Raw genomic sequence first — 25148 nt, forward strand, 5'->3', positions numbered from 1 at the left:
GTATTGTCACATTTGATCAAGCTTGCTTAACATGTAGGTTTACACCAAATGCAAATTTTGGGATTATCAGTACAGAATTCAGGAATTCCTTGGTATAAGCAGTAACCTCTCAGTGCCACATATGCTAAATGCAGGGCTGTGGAGTCAGTACGCCAAACCTTCGACTCTGACTCCTCTATTTTTCTACTCTCCGACTCCTTCATAAATGGCAAATGTATATTATCTAGTAACAACAAATTTACTGTAGTAAAATGGTAACACAAGGCATTTCATCACCACCACATGAATCATCATGCTAGATTGATAGAACATAAAATATATTTATTTGATTAAAATTTTTGAAAAAGAAAACTTTCCTAAATTCCTATGAAAGTTTTTATTTTGAAGCCAGAGTCGGAACATTTCTACCGACTCCAACTCCAAGTCCACCCAAAATTGCTTCCGACTCTGACTCCACAGCCCTGGCTAAATGGTTTATATTTTTTGCCCAGTACATGTTGCCTACTTTAAACTTCAGTGATTATTATAAAAGAAGCCAAACATGAGTTTATATTTGTACCTGCATAGGACTATCATTAAACACCATCCTTTGTATCACATACAAAGGATGGTATTCAATGCTAGTCCTATTCAGGTAGACCCACTGAAGTTAGTAGACATGACTAACAGACTCATTAATTTCAACTGATCTACTCTGAGTAGGACTTAATTGGATACAACCCAAAAAAATTTAAAGTTGCCCCTCATTCACTTAAAATGAAGTAACTTTCCATGAAGATTAAAACAATCTGTATGTATAATTTGAACTAATCCCACCCAAACTATGCACAGGCAGTACAAACAAATACTTCTGTGATAATCCTGCTGATGAAACCAAAGGAGACCAACTTCTCTCATGTCTACTGATAAACATCAAAACAGAAGCACGTTAGTTCTGTTAGATTCAGGGGTGGCAGTGGCAGAACAACTTGGAGGTGATGCGCACATGCATGCTCATTGCTCAAAACTGCTGGATAGAAGGGCGGGGTATAAATAAAATAATAAATAAGTAAGTAAATAAATCAAATTAGAACTTGAATGTGAACGAGCCATCCACCGCAAATCAAACATGTTATCTCAAATGATGCTCTTACACACAAATCTAAGCCCCTACCTTGTCACACTGCAGTTCGCTTCACCAGAGATAGGTGGTGCTGCAAACTACAGCATGACCAAGCTGTGCTGGACTCAAGGAGGAGAGACTCAGAGACAGTGAGAACGCATGAGAAGCAGCAGCCTGTCTGACCCACGGACTCACTTCATGGGAGCCCTCAGGGTTGCTACCGCAAGGCCTTTGTTCGCTCTAGGCTGTGAGGGCAGGAGGGAGACTGGTAAGCAGCCTAGGCATGTTGAGTGGCAGCAACAGCAGCCTGGACATGTAACCAGGAGGCTGGTAACCAGCCTAGGTGGGGCAGTGGCCTATGCACGCTGTGTGGCAGCATTTGTCAAGGGAGGGCAATGGTGTGGGGCAGTGGTGGAGACAGTGACACAGGAACAGGAGGGGAGCATGTGTAGGCCCATGGAAGCTGGTGTATGCCAACTCTTGGAGGCACTGGCGGGTATTGCGAGTGGAGGCTGGTGAGTAGGATGTTGGAGTGATGGTTTGGGAGTGCCGTGGTGCACGAAGCACACAGGGGCAAAGCCCCTAGTGAAGAAAATATCAATTCAGTTGAAAACCATCAAGTTTGAGTAATCAAGCAATGAGAAACCAAGCTATGTATATGCCTGTTTTCTAGGAGCCTATGAAAGCCAACAAGTTAAAAACTTCCTATGCTTTATTCTCTTTGGTGTGAACTGCTTATCTTGTGCTTAAAACTAGACATCTTCCTTTGTTAGTTTAATAAAGATTTAAAGAGGTGCCTTCTTACCGCTTCTCAAGACAAGGCTTTACATTGTTCATTTTCTTGGCACTGGGGCCTAAGCTTCCTGTTCAACTGCTGGCAGCTACTTATAAGTTACACACAAATGCAAGTCAACAAGGTAGTGAAACTGGTTTCTTCTGAAGCCTACAAGGACTACCAGCAAATATCACACTGCAGGCTTTTTTTAAGGGGGTGGGGAGGGGAGGGGACCTTACCTATAAATACAGATGGCATACAAAAGCTTTAGTGCTCATCTGTGAAAATTTCCTTTCAGGTGCCTGACAAGCAAAGCCTTACTTGTGCAGGGAAAACGAGTCTAGTACCATCAGAGAAAAAAAGGAAGGATTGTTTGCTTTAATTCTCTATATGATACATGATTCATGCTTATATGTTAAAATTTTATCTCCAGTTTATAAAATTCTTTGGCATTGTTATTCCTCAATTCTACTGCGGCTTATTGTCAATATGCAAGCCCTCCACCCAAGAACTAATTCAGTAGCCCACAGGTGTGTTGAAGATCTCCAGATGCTTTTTCCCCCTTTTTCAACACAAGTTTCTTTTTACCCCAAGGCAAGCTAAAGTGCCAAATCAGATGTGCTATTTGACAGACATGGAGCATCTTCTCGGTCACATTTAGCTCGGTTAGCAAGCATGCACCTATTTTAAAAAGCAGTCCAATTCTTAGTCATTAAAAGGCAACCCAACTCTTAACAGAAACAGCACTGATCATCTTTGTCTGGATTGTGTGGAGGGGTGTGTGTCAATTTTTCCAAATGCACATTCTTGTATCAATCTCTCACATCATAGTGATGGCAACAATCTGTACACAGAAACTTCTTGCCACATGCAAACCATCACACACAGATAGTTGAATCAATTTTTGTTTTTTATATTTGAGGACACAATAAGAACATTGTAGCACACAATTAGGGTTAATATATTCAGCTACTGTAGTTTTCTATCTCTTGTATTTACGAAGAGGAAGTGCAAGTAATATGCAACCAGCTAATGCAAAGTAGATATGTAGAATAGCCAATACATTTCTATAAGTTCCTCACAATGAATGAAATCTCCAATGCTTTCTACTTTATATTGCATTATACTTCAGTGTTGCTGCTGCTGTTTTTTAACTAGGTTGTACCGTTTCATTAAAATTAAACATTTAACAGTCTACAGGGGGTTAGACCAATAACTTTTGAGATTATTTCAAGCTACACAAGGCCAGATGGAAAAGGGTTGTATAATTACAGTGTTGTTCAACACCTTCAGAACATGATCTGTTACATCCGAAGGGTCCAAAAAAAGACTGGCCTAACCCTAAACGTAAGCATTCAGTGTAGCATCATTTTCATTCATTGGTGATCACTTGTGGCCGAGTAAGATTGTCTTCCAGGGTAAGGTCTTTAACAGTGGGTCCGTAGGTGACTGTGGAGGCCAATTCTGGATCCACACAGCCTCCCACAGTGAGGACACAGGTTTCCAGATGGAAGATGGTCACGATGAGGATTTGCTTGACGTGCCTTCTGCTTAGCTCGTTTGTCCCTTTCACCCTGTACTTGTGCTTCTTCAAAGTCCATAGCACCTTTGATAATGGCCGACCTCCAATTGGGACGCTCATGGGCCAAGGCTTCCCAGTTCTCGATGCTCATCTTACCTTTTTTTACATTAGCTTTGAGAACATCTTTAAACCTCTTTTGCTGTCCACCAATATTCAGTTCTCCATCCTTAAGTTGGGAGTAAAGTAGCCGCTTTGGAAGACGGTGATCAGGCATTCGAACAACGTGGCCGGTCCAGCGAAGCTGATGTTGGAGGATCATTGTTTCAACAGTGGTGGTCCTTGCTTCTTCCAATAAGCTAACATCAGTCTGCCTATCTTCCGAAGTAATTTGCAGAATTTTCCGAAGGCAGCGTTGGTGGAATCTTTCAAGAAGTTGGGAGTGGCGTTTATAGATGGTCCATGTCGGTAGTACAATGACTTTGTAAATAAGCATTTTGGTCTCCCTGCGAATATCCCAATCCTTGAACACTCTACGCTTCATTCGGGAGAATGCGGCACTCGCAGAGCTCAGACGATGCTGAATTTCAGCGTCGATGTCAGCTTCTATTTGTCAGCTTTTACCGAGAGATGGCTGCCAAGATAAGAAAAGTGATCGACATTCTCCAGCGTTGCACCATTAAGCTGGATTGATGGTGCTACAGAGGGATTGGTTCACACTTGCTGATGAAGCACTTTGGGTTTTTTGACGTTAAGTGAGAGGCCAAGCTTTTCATATGCTTCTGCAAAGACATTTAGGATAGTTTGAAGATCTTCCTCTGAATGTGCAGAGTCTACATTTTCATCGGCATATTGAAGTTCTATGACAGAGGTTGTAATTACCTTGCTTTTTGCTTTCAGCCTGCTGAGATTAAAAAGCTTTCCATCTGTTCGATATGTGATTTCCACACCAGTGGGAAATTTCCCCTCAACAAGGTGTAGAATCATGGCAATGAAAGTAGCAAATAAGGTCGGAGCAATGACACATCCCTGTTTGACGCCTGATCCCACTTTGAATGGATCACTTTGAGAGCCATTGTTATTCAAAATTGTTGCCGTCATGTTGTCATGGAGGAGTCACAAAATATTCACAAATTTATCAGGGCATCCAATTTTCAGAAGGATGGTCCAGAGAGCAATTCGATTTGCAGTATCAAAGGCCTTAGTCAGATCAATAAACTCCATATACAGAGGCCGGTTTTGCTCCTGGCATTTTTCTTGAAGCTGCCGTGCAGTGAAGATCATGTCCACTGTCCCCCTGGAAGGGTAGAAACCATTTTGGGATTCAGGGAGGATGTCTTCTAAGATAGGTAGGAGGTGATTTGCGAGGATCCTTGCAAGGATTTTACCTGCGGTAGCTAGGAGAAAAATGCCTTGGTAGTTCCCACAATCTGTTCTATCACCCTTCTTGAAAAGAGTGATAATTATAGCATCCCTAAATTCTTCTGGGATCTCCTCCCTCATCCAGATTTTTTCGATGAGCTTATGAAGTTGTTGTGTAAGTTCAGGCCCACCTTGTTTAAAGACTTCAGCAGGAATCCCATCAGGTCCACTAGCTTTGTTATTCTTCATTTGATTAATGGCTTTACTGACTTCATCCAAATTAGGGGATACTGCAAGCTCATCTCTAATTTGTTATTGCGGGATTTGCGCAAAGATCTTCTCAGTGTAGCACAACTGATTATATCTATATATCAGTGCCACATATGTCATATACTAAGTTCACTATTACACTAGTCAGAAGTGAAAGTAGCATCCAGACAAGGCAGCACAGTTGGAACCAAAGTCCCCAGAGGAGGCCTACAAGTAAGAGTTCATGTCTAGGTATTGCTGTGCTTAAATAAATGTCAAGGGCACCTAGGTTTGCTGGTCAGGTTTTGTTTTTCTAATGTAAATAAAACTCTTTGAAGCAAGTCAAATGAAAACACTAGCCAATAACTGTTTAGACACCAGCAAAGAGCCACATATTTTTGAATCAAATTCTGTTTCACAATACAGAGAAGTACAGGATTAGCCTACTAATGTGTGCAACATCAAGAAGTGGAACTGGCATCTCAGCAATTCGCTGAGTTACTTTTTCCTACTTGTTTGCTACTGTCCTATACTTCAACTTAAATGGCAACAATATGGCCACAATGGTCCAGAACAGGGCATGGGGGGAGGAGAGGGAAGATTGTTCCACTGGGAATGATGGAAAACCCTGGCACCCTGATGGCAGACGTGAGAGAGAGAGAGAGAGAGAGAGAGAGAGAGAGAGAGAGAGATCAGTCGCGCTCATACACAGCAACAACAAAATGTGAACTGAAATATGCCTAGAAACCATTTTTTTCATACACCCAGGAAACCTAGGGGAATTCTAAATTCAGGTTCACACACCCTTTTCTCTTCCACATACTTGTCTGTTTTACGCATTAACACAACAGGTGGGTTTAGAGTACTTAAGGAACACACAACTCAAGAAAGAACACTAAATCACATATTCTAGAAGTTACAGTAAACTATCTGTTTACCCCTAAGTGTGTGTATTCATCAGAATGATGGGGGGGTTGGTTTAAATAAAGCGCTAAAAGCAACCAAGAAGTTCTGTGCAAATGCACTCACTCTCAGTGTCACTTCTGCAGAAGAATATGACTTAAAATTCAGCTACCCAGAGCTCAAATTTCTGCATGCTTTAAAGATTACCTGAACTTGCTGGGGTTGCTGCACTTGTATTTGCTGCTCTTGCTGGGTTTGCTGCTGGACACTTGTTGTAACAGGACACGCAAGCTCAAGCAAAGATCCAGCCACTTCTGTGCTATCTGTATAAATACAGTTGCCACCTTGCTGGTATACCATGGTGGTGGTAGCAGCTGTCTGTTGAAACTCCTGCAAGGCTTCAGGACCCTTGGAGGCAAGGGAGTCCAGAAATTCCTTCATCCTATGTTGTGGAATTGTTCGTGCTTTCACACGGATGTATTCTTCAAAGGAAATGGTGTTCTCCAAGGAATTATTCATATTGCAAGGTCCTCAGGATTCCTTAAAAGAGACAAAGTAAGCCTTTATTAACTGAGCAGTTACACTCTAAGCCACTGGCTTTACATTTCTGATGTCTTTATAAATCAAGTGGAACAATTCTTCAGGTGATCCTACACAGCTACTCATCACGTTAACTCATTGAAACATCATGCATAACAGACACATGCAGCTATCTATTAAGCTTCCCTGAACTACAAACCCACTGTCTTTCAATAGGAACCTCTATCGAAGGCAGAGTCAAGCTCAAGTAAGCCGAATCAAATTATTAAAAGTCCCAACTAATATATGGCACCCTCTGTAATAGCTGGAGTTTCTGCTAGACATGAGATCAAAAGTATTACAAAAAAGTTTCCACAACCCCATTAGGCAATACTACTCTATGAAATGAAATGCACATCTCCCTATACATGCAAAAAAGGTAATGATTCTTAGCATTATAATGTAACACACTTCAGCACCCCAAGCCAGGACTCAATGGTGAAAGGGAAGGAAAAGTATGAAAGGAAGGGGTGGAGGGAAGACAACAGAAAAGTCTGAAAAGGGAAGCAGGGAGAGGAAAGATGAGGGAATCATGATTCCTGCAGACTAGGAGTTTCCAGATTTCTCCCATTAATTCAATTACTCCTAATTTCAGAAAGGAAACATTCAAGTTCTGCATGGGTAATACTGATTCAAAGAACAAGTGGATCATTGCTCCATATAAAAGGATTTTCTCTTTTTTGTGGAAGTTCTAGAGAGTTGTATCTTTGCTCCAACATTAACCACAGTAGAAAGGATACACCAAGGCCATGGGAATCTTGCGCAAGTGAGGAATTCCTAATGATCTCAGCTTCCATGAAACATGCACACCGTTGCTATTGAAAGTGCAAAAGGAGTAGCACCCAGTGAAGTTTCAGAAGCAGAGAGAGATGAGTAGGACCTCATTGCTCTGCTTCTTGCTCCTCCCAATTATGAGAAGAATTATGCAAAGCAAATTAATCAACCTGCATAGCCCCCAGAGACTGCAGAATATTCTTTAGTGTGGAGAATAGCCACCCAGTTTTGCACAGATTCACTAAAACTGCAAGCTGCAAGGCCTCTACCTACCAAGGCAAAATCCTGATAGATTTGAATTTTTACAGTTGTCTCTTAACAAAATGGCCACATTCAGATGATCATATCTAGTCTTAATGTACTGCAAAATAAAAGAGCTTTTTAGCTGCACCCACAGTTTCTTCATTCTTCCCTTTGGATAAGCAAACAAATGAGCCAGGAAACCTTGCATTAAGTATAGTTTCCCATTTTGGCAGAATCAGGAAACTATGGTTAACTTCTTCAGAACAATCCAAGATAATAACTCATGTTTTAGAGTTGGCTTCTTCTGAAGACGTTAACCATAGTTTCCTGATTCAGACAAAATGGGAGGCTATAATTAAAGGAAGATTTCCTTGCTTATTCAACCTAAGGTAATAAGAGTCCAAGAGATCAATATCTACTAATGTTAGTATACAGGAGTGGACATGAAAAAGTGGAAAATCTAAAGCACCCCAATTTACAAATACAGCACGGATTCACAAAACAGAACAAAGCCACTAGCAAAATTAGCTAAGAACAGTATATTATCTCAGCATTTCTGCTTTTGAAGTTCTAGCTTCCTTTTTTAAGTTGAGATTAATGTAGTACACTGTATCGATTTTGGATGGGCATCTGGATTCACATCTAATTTTTTTTCATTATATTGGCTCCGCTCCTGTACCTTTAAACAGCAGCCCAATACATACAAATTGTGAGACAAGTTTCAATTGCTTGTCTCCAAGTAAAGAAAAACTTCATCTGCTAAATTTCTGCATGTCAGATGGTTGAAAGGCACAGGAGCAGTTAAGAAGTTGGTAATTCTATTCACATGCAAAATCTAATCTTTTGATTAAAGAATACTGGTTTGCTAAAATCAGGCTATGTATATTCTGCAAATTAATAGATTCACTGTGCCAAGTAGACCTCTGTTATTTTATTGATTTTTGTTGTTTTAATTATTATATTTTTAATATGGTATTTGTTCCTATTTTCTTAAGCCACCTAGAGAATTTTATTGATGGGCATGCCGAATATATTAATAATAAAGATTTCAATAAGCAAAATTAATTGTTTTGGCAAATGTTGCTATATTTGTTGTCAAGCCTCCAAGTGACCCCCAGGTATGTGCAAGTCAGTTAAGAACTTCCAGATTCTTATATGCACGTTAGGTTGGCTAATATAAACAATATTTTGACAACAGAATTTGTCTTTCTGCATGCAAAATGTGAAAGCTATTCACAGAACACACACAATCCTGGTCAATATCCTCAAACCCTGAGAAGCAGTTTTTTTTGTAGTAAGAGAAGGATCACCAATAATTCTAAACACTTAAGAGTGTTATAGTTATATGCAGTAGCAACATAGAAACTACAGTTTCTCACTCACAAAGCATTGTAGCTGCTACCACCAGAGAACATGCATGGTTAAAGAAGAACAAAACCTCAAGAGATACCACCACATGTATTACACAGTGAGAAAGCCTGAGGTGAGAGAAGTCATCACGTTGATAGACAATGCAGTGAAGCCAACCAGCATCGAGGCATTTATTTGTTCACAGGCAATTTAACATGCAGTCATGTGTCATCTCTAATGCTGCTTACAAGTAAGACAATATATTAACTTGGCCCTCTAACTGATTTCTTGTTTTTGAAAAGTCAAGCAGATGTCTCCAGCACAGGCTACACATTATCTGCAGCAATATGACTGATGTTGCCTCATGTTGCTCCTGCACTATTTTATGTATTAATTAAATTTATATCCCACCCTTCCTTCCAGAAGGAGCCCAGGGCGGCAAACAAAACTCTAAAAACTCTACTCCAGGTATCATCTGCAACTTACATCCACATTATGAGGATGGATCACACACCATGCTAGTAATGCCTATCTAAATTGGGTTAAGAATTGCCATCATGGTATTAACTGGAAGGTTCATTCTAACCAAGCACTACACCATGTATAAATGGGGGCTCACCAGTAATGTGGATATTGTGGAAACTTTTGACTGGGAAAGTTTTCCTATGCAAATTAGAGTGAGATCTATCTTAGCATGCTTATTTTACTTGCATTTAGTTTTAAAAATTAAAAAAATGGAATTGCCAAGCTTGTCTAATATTGTGTTTGTAATTGGCATCCATTTATTGTTACTAATGAACTTATGAAATGAAAATTGGAAACTTTTCTACCACACATCACTGGGCCTCAATATCACGCCAAACAACTCCAAAAGAATCATACAATTATAATTAATGTGCATGAGGCCAAATTGCTACAGGAATTGTTGCACACATGCCATGCCAGAGATATCATCAGATGTATATGGCTCTAAAACGTAAGGTACCCAAACCAAACATTTATTTATGTTTTAAAGAGAGACACAACTTGACTAGTACAGCCATTGATCATTTATCAAATTAGGATTATTTGGGAGTTAAAGTTTGGAGAGATAGAATCTACACATTATCAAGGGAAGTCTATGTTGTATCTAGCTAGTAAATCTCTTTTTTTCTAGAAACATTGCTTCATATTTGTAGCCACTTAGTTTTCAAATTAAAATGCTTAAATAAAAAGAGATCCTCACCTTTCCAATCAAGGTTCCAGTTGGCAAAAATGTGGTGGCTCCGCAAGGCAGAACTAATGATGTTATTCCCTTTGCTGCTGACCCAGTAAACACAATTCCCAAAGAACAAGGGAGATTAAATCCAACATCTTTGACATGCTGCTTTTTCCATCAGAAGTAAAAGCAAAGAATTTGGCAACCTTGACTACAATCAGCCAATTCTTATTAAAGAGATATCCTTTTCAAATTTACTTCTGTCACAGAGTGGGATAATAATTCTCAGATGAGTGTCAGACCTCACTGGAATAAAATTACCCTCCAATTCCAAACATACTACTAAGACCCACTTATTCAATGGAGGTTGGAGCTTGGTAGCTCCACAGAGTATCTGGATTAAAATACACGTGGCAAGGAATAAAAGAAACTCGGTAGTTGGAGTCTACTACCAACCACCCAACCAAGGAGTAGACAAGGATGAAACTTTTGAAAAGCAAATCCCATCAAGGAAAAAAGGGGGAAGACAGCAGAAGAAGCCAGTGTGGCTTCACAAAAAGTTTAAAGATGACCTGAAAACAAAAAGGACACATACAGGAAGTGGAAGGTCAGGCCACAAAATAAGAGTACAGACAGGTAGCACAGAATTGCAGGGATGGCGTCAGGAAGGCTGAAGCTGAGAATGAGCTGAGGTTAGCGAGAGATGCCAAAAGCAACAAAAAGGCTTTCTTCAGGTACATCCATAGTAAAAGACAGAGAAAAGAAATGGTGGCACAGCTACTCAATGAGGATGGCAAAATGACAACAGATGACAAAGAAAAGGCAGATGTGCTCAATTCCTACTTTGGCCGAGTCTCCTCCCAAAAGGGGGTCTATGACTATCTTGGCAAATGTTACGTTGAAGGGGCAGGATTGCAGCTTGAAATGGATAGGCAAATGATCAAGGAATAATCACTTTGAACGAGTTCAAATCTCCATGACCTGATGAACTACATCCTAGAGTACTGAAGGCACTGGCTGAAGAACTCTCAGAACAACTGTCTATTATCTTTGTGAAATCATGGAGGATGGGTGAAGTGCCAGATGACTGGAGGAGGGCTAATGTTGTCCCTATCTTCAAAAAAGGCAAAAGGGAGGAACCTGGGAACTACAGACCAGTCAGCCTGACATCAACCCCTGGGAAAATACTGGAGCAAATTATAGTCAGTCTGTAAGCACCTTGAAAACAATTCAGTGATTACTAGGAGCCAACATGGATTTATCAAGAACAAATCCTGCCAGGCTAATCTTATCTCATTTTCTGATCGGGTAACTCCCTGGCAGACTGCGGGAATGCTGTGGACATAACATATCTTGACTTCAGCAAAGCTTTTGACAAAGTGCCCCTGATGAGGTGGGATCCACAGTTAGCTATAGAATCATACTCAAAGAGTGCTTATCAATGGTTCTTTCTGAAACTGGGGGGAGGTAACAAGCGGGGTACTGCAGGCCTCAGTCTTGGGCCCAGTGCTCTTCAACATTTTTATTAATAACTTGGATGAGGAGATGCAGGGAATGCTTATCAAATTAGCAGATGATAAAAAATTGGGAGGGATAGCTAATATCCTGGAAGACAGAAACAAAATTCAAAGTGATCTTGATAGGTTGGAGCACTGGGCTGAAAACAACAGAATGAAATTTAACATGGATACGTGCAAAGTTCTACACCTAGGAAAAATAAACCAAATGCACAGTTATAAGATGAGAGATACTTGGCTCAGCAATATTACTTGCAGGAAGGATCTTGGGATTGTTGTTGATCACAAGCTGAATATGAGCGAACAGCATGATGTGACTGCAAAAAAGGCAAATGCTAGTTTAGGCTGCATTAACTGAAATATAGTTTCCAAATCTCATAAAGTACTAGTTCCCCTCTATCCAGCACTGGTTAGGCCTAATCTTGAGTCCTGCATCTGGTTCTGGACACCACACTTAAGAAGGGTGGAGCAAACTGGAACGGGTTCAGAGGAGGGCAGCAAGGATGATCACGGGATTGGAAACAAAGCCCTATGAGGACAGACTGAAAGAACTGGGCATGTTTAGCCCTGAGAAGACAAAACTGAGGGGAGATAAAATAGCACTCTTCAAGTACGTTAAAGGTTGCCACACAGAGAAGGGCTAGGATCTCTTCTCGGTTGTCCCAGAGTGCAAGAAACCAGATTTCAACTGAATATCAGGAAAAACTTCCTAACTGTAGAGCACTACAACAATGTAACCAATTACTTAAAGAGGTGGTGGGGTCTCTCACACTGGAGGCATTCAAGAGGCAGCTTGACAACCACTGTTGGGTATGCTTTAATTTGGATTCCTGCATTGAACAGGGGGTTAGACTCGATGGCCTTATTGGCCCCTTCCAAGTCTATGATTTATATCTAATCAAGTTGCTATGGATATAGCCTGATTCTGGAATAGTTACAAGAAGAGTTTATTTCCCTCCCCCCCAATTTTACCATGTTTCCATAAATCATGGATATGTCTTAAGTATCTCAAGTTTAATAAATTTTTGGTCTTCACATTTTGCTACAATTTTTGGGAGTGGCTAACTATGGAGAGAGACCTGGGTAACAGACAGATTTGATATTTTCAAATATGAGGAATCAACCATTGTATGTCCCTTTTTTCCCAGCAGCCCTAAGTGCAATCTGAAACCTGCACAGCACTTAAAAGACATTCATTGGAATGGCTGCTACCTCTTCCCACATTCAACACACTGTCCAGATGTAGACATTATTGCTTTCCTAGTCAATTTTCCTCTTTCCACCACCTCCTTTACTATTTAGCACGAGGAAGAGTTCTGGAGAACTAAAAAGCTTGCACATCATTTTGTGATATTATGCCTTACTACGGATTTTGGAATATTGTGGCTGTCTGAAGATGATGGTAGAGCCTTAATTGTTTTCAAATCAGTGCTTTTTGGAAATGCAGATTCCTTTGGTTTTCTTCAATCTTATGTACACAGATAAATCTGAATTACAATTTGTGTAGTTACTTTGTAAAGTACTGCTATTATGATGGAAAGTGGTCATGAGCACAGTGCAGTTGTCAAGGGATAAGTATGTAGATTTCTACAGATATACTAGCTAAAGGATGTCACAAAATATTCAAGAGTCTTCTGCCTTTTTAAGTACCTTCACATACAATTAAGAATTGAGAGTCTAATTTCTACTTCCGCAACTTCTTCTACTAACTTCCTAGAATTAGCAAGTGCCAAAATCATTAAACAGAAAATCAATCTCATCTTATCTGACAGAATATCAGATCTGGAAAAGAGAAGAACTTTAATTTACTTTTATACTTAAAATTCAGTGAGTTTCCAGACATTTTCCATGCATCAGTCTTAACAATAGTTTAGAGTAACAGATTACAAGGTACTACTTATAAGGAGGAAAATAAACTTATTTAGATTTAATATGGGGATTTCTACCCTATACATAAACAATTTTTCAAGGCAGCTTACAATATTACACCCAGGTAGTGGGAATAACCCATGCATTGTTGAACTGAGAAGGAGGTAGAGGTGAATGGTCTGTCCTTGGATCCATCAGTGTTCAGTATCATCAATACCAGTAGCTTAAAAGAGTGAAGAACACATTCTTACCAGTGTGGGGTAATGGTTAGACTTCAGACTAGGACCATGAAGCTCACTGGGTGACCAAGGATGAGTCACTGCCTCTCAACCTGACCTAACAGGGATATTATAAGAATAAAATGGGAAGTGGGGGAGCTGTGTATGCCACCTTGAGCTATGTGAAGGAAACGTGGGATATAAATGTAATAAAATCAGTAAATAATTTTAATTAATTAATTAAAGTGAAAAGTAATTAATTAGATTAAACAAATTTTGGGGAAGTAGGAGTAATTGCAAAGACTACCAATGGCCAGATAACACTGGACAAGTAACATTCAAAAGTTACGGTAAGTTGGCATACTAAGCACCTTCCCTTTCAAAAGGGAAATGTGAGAGTATTGTATACATGAAAGAAATGCCTAACACACGTACAAAATGTAAAAAAGGGGGGGATATACCTTAGCATCATTGATACAGGCAGGCTCTTTATAATAGTCTGAAAACTTTCTCAGTATTTCAACCCCTCATTTCTTCCCCGGACGCAACAATATACAAATAAGAATGAGGGAAGACAAAGGGTAAACATTGGGGGAAAATAGTACAGGGAAGTACAGGACTGGGCTACCCTATTCCCCCCCTCCCCGGAAAATCAATATAATTAGGGCTTCATGACCACCTATTCAGGCCGATTCTGAAAAGTCTCATGATAGCTGGATACACACCCAACTAAAGCTCTTCCCACAACCAGGGCCCAGGGGAAGCACATCTCAAACTTTTGAGAACCAAGGGCAGATAACTGGATTTAAATAAAAATCTGAACATCCTGTTGCCATTTTCTGCCACCACTTTAAAAGGACCAACTGCAAGTTTAAATTAGTTGACAGAAAAATGGAAATGGACTGCCTTCAAGTCGATCCCGACTTATGGCGACGCTATGAATAGGGTTTTCATGGTAAGTGGTATTCAGAGGGGGTTTACCATTGCCTGCCTCTGAGGCTAGTCCTCCCCAGCTCGCTAGGGCCTGCTCAGCTCGCCAGGGCCTGCTCAGCTCGCCACAGCTGCACAAGCCAGCCCCTTCCTTGTCTGCAACTGCCAGCTGGGGGGCAACTGGGCTCCTTGGGACTATGCAGCTAGCCCCACGGCTGCACAGATGACAGGGCACGTAACCTCTGAGCCACTCACTATGGGGGTGATCTTTAGCTGGCCCTTTACACCCAGGAGACACAAGCGGGGAACTGAACTCACAGACTGGACTCCCAGCCAGGCTCTCCTCCCCACTGTGCTATACTAGTTGTCTAGTTGACAGAAGTTACCTAAAACTTAATGCTATGATCATCCGTCAGCAACCCTCCCCCTCAGAATATTAGACCACATCACGGAATACTTTGCCATTGCTTCCAAGATCCTTTTTTCCAAGTAAATACTGGCTGACAGATGAAATTCACCTTTAGTTTCCCTCTCACTCACACCTCAGTAACCTCATGTAACCTGCTGGGAGGAAACAAAGTTCCTTTTCGTGTATGCCATTGCAATTACCATTGCTGCACCTCAGCTGTGGCAGATTAAAAGTTAAACATTTGTACCTTCCCTTTACCAAATACTTTACAGTGGTAGCAACATAAATACTGAGGGAAGGTTAGGTTGGTGTGGAACAAAAGCTGACAAAAATTCCACAATGACTGTTCTTCAGAAGCTTGCCTACCCCAAGATGATCCATCATAAGCTATTTTACCTCCTTGGAATCTTCCAGCCTTGAAGAAATCACCTTCTATTTTATTGGTTACCACCACCATCACCACCAGTGAACTGCAGGAGGAGATATTCTTGAATCTAGTACCACAGTGTCAAGATACCATCCAGAAAAAAGTAATGCACCTATCGTCTTGTAGGTTATTGCTTTAGCCAACATCCACTCATATAGAAATATATTTTTGATGTTGATACCACTGCTGCGAAATTATATATGAATCAAAGATCAGTTGATTATTTACTGAGCTTTCATTCTTATATGACCTTGGCATAATGTGCTTTGCCTCATCTTTCATCAAAAAATTGAAATAAATGGTATCCAAAACAACGTCCCCTGGCTAAGAAAATAAATCTTTCCTTATCTGCATTTTCATGAAAATTTTAAGTATGGAAGGTCAGGTCAAGTTGATTGATTAGCAAGCAGTTAGTTCAGAGAACTTAAACATTATTGAAGGCACACACATTTGCAGTATGTGGACAATCTAAACTCACCAGGCACCATGTTGTATGTATTTCTGATATTCGTGTCCTGAACGCTTAGACTCGTGACATTCTGGAGAAGACAGAACAAAGAAACCCTTTCCATCCCCATTTAAATAGTATTTAAGAAATATACACACAGAAGACAATGTTATATGACACAAAGCTGGTAGAAATGTGAAGGCCTAGGTGGGGAAAAAACAGAACACAAAGAAGTCCTGTCCTCCTCCCACCGTTTCCTCCAAGTCTTCACATTTCTAGCTGCTACGTTATTTTAAAAAGGCAGTTTTGGAGCTTTTCTAATTCCTATGTTGTTGTTGTTTTAAAAAAACCCTCAAATTTTTCTGAACAAGCACTATATAGCATCCAGTGCAGGATTATGCTGGAAATGAACTATATATAAGCTGGGCATGATCTGAGAGGACATACTGAAGTTAAGTAGGACACATCAGTACCCAAATGGGAAACTACTTGAGAATCCCTCCATGCTTTCATGATAGATGAAAGGCAAGGTATAAATGAACTAAAAAATGTGTTAGCATAAAAGAGTTTGCAAGCTGGATATGGTTTCAGGTACTTTGAATGAAGCTGCAACTGACAGCATATAGGTATTGCTATAGAAACATTTGAACATAGGAAGCTACCTTATACATAGTCAGACCAACAGTCTGTATTTTCTGTAAGAGGCAAGGGGAACCTCTGGTCCTGTGGATGATGTTAGGCTGTCAACTCCTATCAAACCCAGGTAGCATGGCCAATGGTCTAGGATGAAGGGAGTTGTAGTTCAGCAACATCTGAAAAACCACAGATTCTCCACCCCTGGTCTACACTGATGAGCAGTGGCTCTACAGGGTTTCAGACTAAGGACATATCCAGCTCTATCTAGAGATGCTGGGAGTTGAACCTGGGACACTTTGTACACATGCATCCTATCTACTGCTGTTGTCTACTACTAGTACTACTACAGGTACTGAAGTTAGCCACCCAAGCCTCAGCTCCATCTGTGCAAATGTCTTGCCCATCCCACTGATCAACACACTTTTGTAACACTAAATACATGCAAGGCTCACAAGTGGACTGGTACTTTTCCATACTAATAGCGTGCTGTGCTTTGCATGAGCTCCAGCCAAGGGTCTGAAAACCTGAAAGGGCCCTAAGAAAATGTACAGGAACGAAATGAGGTCTAATAATTCTATTGGTCTTTAAGGTACCACAAAACTCTTTGAGGATTGCTAAAGGTATAGTTCACATGGCAGGCTCACAGAACTGAAAGCCAGGAAAGGGACCTCAGTAGATTATTTCATCCATCTCTTATCAGTAAGAATAATTAACAGGATGAAAAATTCCAACATTAGGTATTATGTGGAAACATTAATGTTTAAAAAGTATTTATAGAGGCTTGTTTTAGAAAAAATAAATCCAGAAACAACTACTATACAACTGCAATCAGCTGAAGGGGGAAAGTTACTCAGGTTGGGGGGAAATCACTCAGTCAACCTAACTGGCCTGTCCGAGGAATTCCACAATACAACCGGTTCATTTCATTATTCACTATATACAACATCAAGCGCTTTACATATAAGTATTATAGGTTCTTAAGACAAGGCCCGCGTACCATGGGCCCCACCTTGATGTGCCTCACCTTCATTTATTATAGCCTTTTGGCTAAAGGTGGGGATGAGCATCCTGTTCGTACAAAGCTAGCGCAAACGGCTAGAAGCGCAAAAAAGAGCCGCAGCCGGCTCACCCCGCCTCCCCAGGGACTCTGCAGTACTAGGGCCCGCCGGCCTCATCCTGGAACTTCGCCTGTCGTTGCTGCTGCTGCACCCGAGTCGGCGCCTTTCAGAGAAATAGCGCGGGTGCGCGCACGCGTCTGTAGTACACAAGGCGCGCGCCTAATTCCAGGGTCCTGGTTTCTTTTTATCGCGCGATACACACGCAGGCCGGGAACGCGCACCCTCCTCCCTCCCGTTCCTAGAACCAGTGAGCAGGGCCGCGGAGAAAGAGTTGGGAACGCAAGGCGGGGTCGGGCACAAGTGGAACGGTGCAGGCCTCAAATCAGCGAGCAGCGGCCCGATCCCGCCCTTACTAATCGTCAACTCCCCGCGCGCACGCACTCCCAGCGGCGGCAGCGCGACACAACAGCCGGGGCCGGGCTCGCGGGAGCGCGCTTTGGGCCCCGCTACCCCTCCCCCTCCCCCCCACCGCCGCCTCCTCCTCCACCACCACCTCTTTTCCCCCACCAGGTCTGATTGGGACTCATCCCCCCCCCGGTAAGCGCCGCTTGACTCTCGGCGTCCTAGCCCAGCGCTTCCTCACCCCGGCCTCTCTCGCGCCGTCGCCACCTCAGGCCCCGCGTCTTTTTTCCCCTCACAGGTCCCTCGGCGCCATCTTACATTCAACCCGCCGCAACCAATCGGTGCCCAGGCTCAAGCTCGCGACAGCTCCGGGTCTAAACCGCGCGAGAGCTACACGTCGAGCGACGCCCCTTGCCTTAAAGTGAACGAGCGCCTTCGGTGGAAGGAGAAAAGGAGGGAGGGACCAGAAGGGAAAAGGAGCGGAGCGGCGGAGGAAAAGGATGAGGCAGATACTCCAGTTCGTCTTACCTTTAGGCACATGCTGTCCCTCTCCGCAGTCCATCATTAGCAAAGCGGTGCTTATACATGGGCCCCTTTTGCCCTCTCCGCCTCAAGCCTCGCAAACATTCATCCTATGCCACAGATTTTATCAACCTGGCGCCCTCCAAATGTTGTTGGACTCTTATCACCCTCATGGCCAACGGTCTGGGATAAAAGGAGTTGTTGACCAGGAACAGTTGGGGAGCCACAGGTTCCCTAACCTGCCGTACTATGCCCCCCCGTGTGTTTCCATTAACTCCGCTTCGACCCTCTTCCCCTATTGCTCCCTATTACTTTAGTCCAAGCAAGCTGATGGCACCATAAAATTTAAAGGACCCTAGGAGGACTCGTGAGTCTTAATCGTATGACACGCCTAGGAGGACTCGTGGGTCTTAATCGTATGACACTTACACCTAGGGGAGATGTGGTTGGACCACTTCCCATCATCCCAAATCAGTACTGCCAGTTTTCAGGGACTGTAAGAGTTGGAGTCCAACTTCTGGAAGCTCCAAGGTTCCCTAGCCCTGCCTTATAGCAACACTTAGGTTTATCACCCCTCTCATAGGACTAGGGTGTTAGAGGAATAATGACCCAGCCCTTATGTATTCTGAGGACAATATGCAATTTCATAGAATTGTAGAGTTTGAAGGGGCGTATAAGGCCATCGAGCCCAGCCCCCTGCTCAGTGCAGGAATCCAAGTTAAAGCATACCTGAGAGGTGGCTGTCCAGCTGCCTCTGGAATGGCTCCAGTGTTGGAGAGCCCACCACCACCAGTGTTCCATTGTCATATAGCTATTCATAATAAGAATAGTCTTGTACTAATGAATTTACTCAAGCAGGTATCTTAGCAAGAATAAGATCTCCCCACCCTTCTGTGACTGTACAATGCATGATATAATTATGTATTACCTTTTTTTCTTGTAAAAAAGTATTCTCTCCACCCACCCCCTTCCAACATATTTCCCCTTCCAACATATTTCTACAGTATATTTTGGTAAGCAGGCCACACATTTCTAACCAAGGCTAGCAGAGCTGCTAGCCAAACAGCAGTTTCCCTCATTAGAACATATTAATAAGAGAAACAATCACATTAATAAGGCCAGGAAGAATTATTTCCAATATTTTTATTCAGGAAGAACAGAGTAAACTGACCTTGTGGGAAACACCCTCGCTTAATAAATCTCTCATTATGTATCATATCATAAGAGAACCTAGATTTACCATAACATGCTGGATCAGAGAAAGTCTCCAACATCCACACACTGTCTCCATTTGCAGCAGGCTATATGCACATTATAACAATTGCATTGCAAATCTTACAGAGCAGACTGGTCTCCTGCTTCAGGTAATATGAACTCCAGTTTGGAGTGAAGGAAAAACCAAGCAGCTATAAGCCTGAACAAATTAATATCCAATCAGCAGCTTGCATAGAGCTGCACCCCTTTTGAGACTTTATAGCTATTGGTAAAGGCTTGTGGTAGCAATGAAAGGCGAAAATATGTTCCACAGGAATTAAAAGAGGGAAAATCCTGCTAGCACAGATTAAGAGCTACCTAGCTACAGTCATGGAAGGAAAAGGCACAATCTGAAACTGCAGAAACATGACTTTCATTTGGGGAAGAACAAGCCCCTAATTTTCAGCTAAGACAAATCTCAGAAGAACACCCTTGATGGAACAACTGAAGATCCCCTCTTAGTGGAACGGCTTTCAGAATGACAAACTATTTTACAGATGATGAGAGATCAGACCAGGTAATAAAGGAGATAATTCCTGCTCCATGCAGCAGTGCTGAACAAAATAAAATAAAACACTTTTGCAGATAGATAGTCTGTTCTGGAAATAAAGAATTTAGGGAATGGTCAACCTACTACTCTGCTTCTCTCAAGTAAGCCCACAGTTATGAAATCTTGAACTCCATCTCAAGTAGTCTGTACCACCCAATATCTCATAACATTTTCCTAGGCTTTAGCAATTTTTCTATTAAGAAATTCAGAGGTAGGTAATATCCTCAGTTTGGTTGATGTAGAACTCTGACCTTCCCCATTACTTGTTAGCAATACAGACAATTTTCAATGAAATAATTAATAATAGTTTGCTCATTTAAGAAGTATGCCAGTGACATTCATATGCACAAAGATAATTTATATTAAATAATGTAAATTGTAAAACCTCTGTGCAGAAGTCTGGTTGCCTTCAATGGGACAGCCACTTGGATACAGGACTGCAGCCTTTATTTCCTTTTGTTCCCAATAGTCTTATTCAGTGCAAAGAGAAGTGGAGGGAAGGCCTGCAAGCTAATAAATAAGAATTGATCAACAAAATCCCACAGCTTTGGGGAAATTAGAAAGTACATTCTTTTATAAGAAGGGCATTTCCTCTCCTTTCTTTCTTGCAGAGAAAGCAATTCTTTATTGTTCCTAGATAATAACGCAAATTCACCAAAAGGTATCGCTCAAAAGGGCATAATGACTGTTTTCCTGCTGTTAAGTGATATTGTTTCTTTCTGCAAGTGCCCGACTGAAACAGTTTCTCTTATCTGAAAGGACTTTAGAAGCTATTGTGAGCTCAGCACACCAATCTGAACTCATTTGAACTTGCAACAGAACCAGTTCTGCCAAGGGCTGGAGATTTTATTATTTTATTTAACAAAATTTATATACAGCTTGAATTTAAAGTCCTCTAAGCAGTTTTAATTTCACTGATGCTCTACAGAAACATCAAATCAGTGAAAACTGTAGAAGGATTCTAGCAATCAACCACAGGAAAGCAACAAAGTTCTCCCCAAAACCTGCATCACAGCTTTCTCTTCTGAAGAGTATCACACAATTCAGAAACCAAACCCATCTGGCTCATTGACCACAGACAGGAGACCACAAGTCACTTGAGATGGATTAATAAACATGACCAAGTCTTGGCTTTTTTGGTTTAAAAAGGGAAATGATTTAGCAGCAGAATAACTTAACTCTTTACACTGCTTGGCTGGAATTAAGAGCTCCTTCCTCCAAGCCCTCTGAAACAGAGCATTCACGGCAGCTGAGCCATATTTATGGCAAATGGAAACAGTTGGCACCTCTTTCCAGGTGCTTTGTCACAGCCATCTTCTACCAGCTAGAAGAGGAGTAATACTAGCTTCGGCAGCAGCTGTATGATGATCTAGCCTAGAAGACATACATATGCCTGAGGACATATTTCTATTACTAATGGCCTTTATCCCTCAGTTACTGTTCTCCATCTATAAAGGGGGAATAATTGTAGCCTGCCTCATAGGACTGTTGTGAGAACATGTTAAAATTGTGCCATTAATACCACTGCTGATATAGTTCATAACAAGAAACCAGCAGGGTTCATACATTTCCGGCAGAGGTCCTCTTGGCTTGACCATCCTAACCTACCTGGCTGCTATAATACAAAGGCTGCAGGAGACTTCTTTGCACTGCCCACACACACACCTTGGGCCCAAATGGCTGTTGCACGTGCCCAGGGATGAGCAATGGGCCTTCCAGTAGGTGTTTCACTCAGGAGCAGTGTCGAAGGAGAGGACCCAGCCTACCTCCATCTCCTACACCACAAGGGACAAGGCTAGCTATTCCAACTTGTAAAAGAAAGGCGCTGGCTGCTTTAATATCCCCATGTGCTTGCTGACAACCTCCCACCCTACAGCACCAACAACCGGTTCTTAAGGTGGCGCGCGGCCCACCATCTGCAGGTGACAACTTCATCTGCCATCGTTCAAGCAAGCAAAACGCCGCTGCTCCTCTTTCTCAAACCAGTTTCTTTGGCTTCGCCTCACGGAGGGGTTTGGGTTTTTTCTAGCTTTGTATTGGTGATCTTGCTCAGCCAGCACCCGATAGACAAGCGGGCACAGAGCTACCCACGCTGCTTTCTAGCAACCCTTCTCCAGTCCACCTTAAAAGGGACCTAAAGTTACTAACTTTGAGACTAGACCTTGGTGTTTGTACACAGCAGAAAATGTGCAGGACTTTAAAGGTGCAGTGACCCCGAATTCAGCCTTCCTTGAAGAAGAGGGGTAAGGGGGCGAGCGAGGATCGGAATCAGGCGCTAGGCCCGGATCAGGCCGCTTCTAAAGGGCAAAGGTTAGCGAAGGGAGGAAAAACAGGCATCCATGTGACCGGCGATCCAGGCTTGTGCAGCAGCCGCTCGACTCACGCAGGCAGGCGGAGCGGCGAGAGACTGATGACGAGTTGCGTTTTGGCTGCTCCAACCACCCGCCTCTCTGCTTGCTCCGAACAGAGGGGAAATCAGTTAGCATTTCCCAGACGCGAGCAGCGTACTAGATACTATTGCCGGCCAGGCCTGGATGTAGGAGGATGGGACGGGAGTGGGGCTGGGGGAATCCAGAATTCTGCAGCTGAAAGGGTCCGTACAAATAGGACACGCCTGCACGCCTTATTCTAGCTGGGCATGTATTGATTGGCTTTTGCAGAATCTGAAAGGGGGGAGCACTCTTCCTTTGTCCTTGAGAGTAGGGCTGGGGATCCTGGTTTAACATAATGGAACATCCACACGTTTTTAAAATCGTCACAGTTCAGACAAAGCCCATCGCCTGCTTTGGTACCTACACATGAGGACTGGTTTTTGCCTTTAACGGAAATTGCGCTGTGCGATCCTATCAGTGCTTGGCAGGGACGGAAGAGGGGTGTAATCCACAACCCTGTGTTCAAATCTTCACTGGGCACATAAGGCTGTCTCGTAGCCTAATTTACCTCAGAGTTGTTGCGAGAATACAAGGAAAATGGGAAAAGAGTGTTGTACCCTAACTGAAGGAAGGATGGGGTAATAAATACATAAAACTATGAAATACCAGAGCTGACATTATTTGTTGCATTTATAAGCTACCTTTTTTCCCGATGAGCTCAAGATGGCATATATGGTTCTCCCACTCCTTATTTAACCCCAACAACCCTGTGAGTTAGAATGAGAGGCAGTGACTGGCCCAAGGTCACCCAGTGAGATTCATGGCTGAGTGAGGATCTGTACCCTGGTTTCTCAGGTCCTAGTCCAACACTCTGGCCCTCTTTGTGCAAAGCTCTATATCCATTTCCCCCCTACTGCCTAAAACTGTTACACTGAAGTTTATATTAGCAGACCCCACTGTAAAAATCACAGATCAGGTACTTCCCAGCACCAAAAAAAAAAAAAAAAAAAACCTGATCCAAGGCACGGAAGTTCATGAGATCAAGCATAGGATAACAGCAAAACCATCTCCAACTCACAGAACATATATAGTGGTTTTGAATCCCTTGCAAAAAAATTATGAGGATCCATAAAGATCCATGCCTTAGATCAGTGGTTCCCAAACTCCCCCCCAGACCACTTGAAAATAAGAGGGTCTTGGCAGACCACTTAATGATTTTTCTGCCTGTTGTAACAATTGCAATGCACTGTGCTAGATAATATGTGATTTAAGTGTATTTTTGCAGACTATGGATGACCTGAATGAAGTCCACAGACCATCGTTTTGGGAGCCTTTGCCTTAAATCCATGTTTCTGCACCATGGCAGCCCTGGAAAGTATCATCTGTGTGTGTGTGGGGGGGGGTTTAACAGTTTAATCAGTGGAGACAGTTGCACTTGTGATGTAATGGTGGGGTGTTTTTTCAAGGGGGGAGGAAGTATGAAGATCCATTCAAGAGGATGCATTTTACTGAGTCTTTCCCTCCTAACTCCTATGGCATATTTTCTCCCCACTTCACTCTCAGTACCTCCCCCTCAGTCTCCAGATTGCTCCCTTTACCCTCCTATACCTTTGATCATTCCACTTTCTGTTCAGCTGCCCAGGTGACAATCTGAGCCTTGAAAAACACATGAGTTGAAAAGTGCATTATTCGTCCAACTTCCACCTTCAGCTGTATGAAACTTTTCAAAGGGGGTGAGTGGCAATGTAACCATCCTTGCAGGCTCATGGATCAGGGGGAAGTGCAGAGACTTCACATGCACCAAAGAAAGTCCTCAAGGGTGCTTCTATAGCCATCATGTTGGCAGCCCCAGGATTTATCCCAGGAGTTTCATGAACATTTCTTTACCCTTCAGGGCTACATCACAGCCGCTATGTTTCACCCACATGGGATATTATCACAGTATAAAAGATGTAACAGATGAAGAGGTTGAAACTCAACAGTTTTTAGCAGTGCAAACATCTGCATTGCTTCCCAACATCTGCCTCTTTTCCTGATGTATTCTTATGGTCAAATTTGATAGGAACAGCTGGATGCATCAGTTTATACTGCAAAGCTGAAAGAGATTTTGTGACACCTAGAAGATTAAACAGACTTGCTCTGGCACAAACTTTCACAGTGCAGAGGCAACTACATCAGATGGTGGATGCTATTTTACAATGACATCATGAACATTTATTATTTCAAAAAGTCCTGTTGGCAGGCTGGCTACGAGCCTATAAACCTCAGAGACACTCTACCCCAACATGGCCTCTATGATTTTTTAAATGGCTTCAGTTTGGTTCATTTTGCAAAAAGATGCTGCTTGAGACCTGAAAGAAAAAAAGCAGCTGAAAGAGGTAAGTTTGTCATTTCAACTGAGAGGATGCCAGTCATATGCACAGGACATGACCTTTGGCAATCCAATCAATGCAATCCTGAAAGTAATTGTACAAGTTTGGCC

The 25148-nt window shown here is 42.2% G+C and overlaps 1 protein-coding gene across 12 annotated transcripts in view; it reads right to left on the reverse strand.

Annotated features, from left to right (window-relative positions):
* The window catches only part of QRICH1 (glutamine rich 1), a 40787-nt gene extending 18711 nt beyond the window's left edge, over positions 1-22076 (reverse strand). Inside the window, exons 1-4 of one of the 12 annotated variants that reach the window (XM_061618829.1) lie at positions 18210-18354; positions 15903-15963; positions 10082-10155; positions 6118-6450 (exon numbers count right to left, since the gene is read on the reverse strand). In XM_061618829.1, the coding sequence (XP_061474813.1) occupies positions 6118-6429 (312 nt within the window). In that variant the 5' untranslated portion in view covers positions 6430-6450; positions 10082-10155; positions 15903-15963; positions 18210-18354. Of the gene's footprint in view, positions 1-6117; positions 6451-10081; positions 10156-15902; positions 15989-16534; positions 16653-17532; positions 17971-18209; positions 18355-18496; positions 18795-20679; positions 20805-21959 lie in introns of those variants that run through there. The other 11 variants (XM_061618830.1, XM_061618833.1, XM_061618831.1 and 8 more) reach the window with 11 other exon arrangements.
* Between the last annotated feature and the right edge of the window lie 3072 nt (positions 22077-25148).

Source organism: Rhineura floridana, chromosome 3, assembly GCF_030035675.1.
Source record: "Rhineura floridana isolate rRhiFlo1 chromosome 3, rRhiFlo1.hap2, whole genome shotgun sequence".
NCBI classification, from domain to species: domain Eukaryota; kingdom Metazoa; phylum Chordata; class Lepidosauria; order Squamata; family Rhineuridae; genus Rhineura; species Rhineura floridana.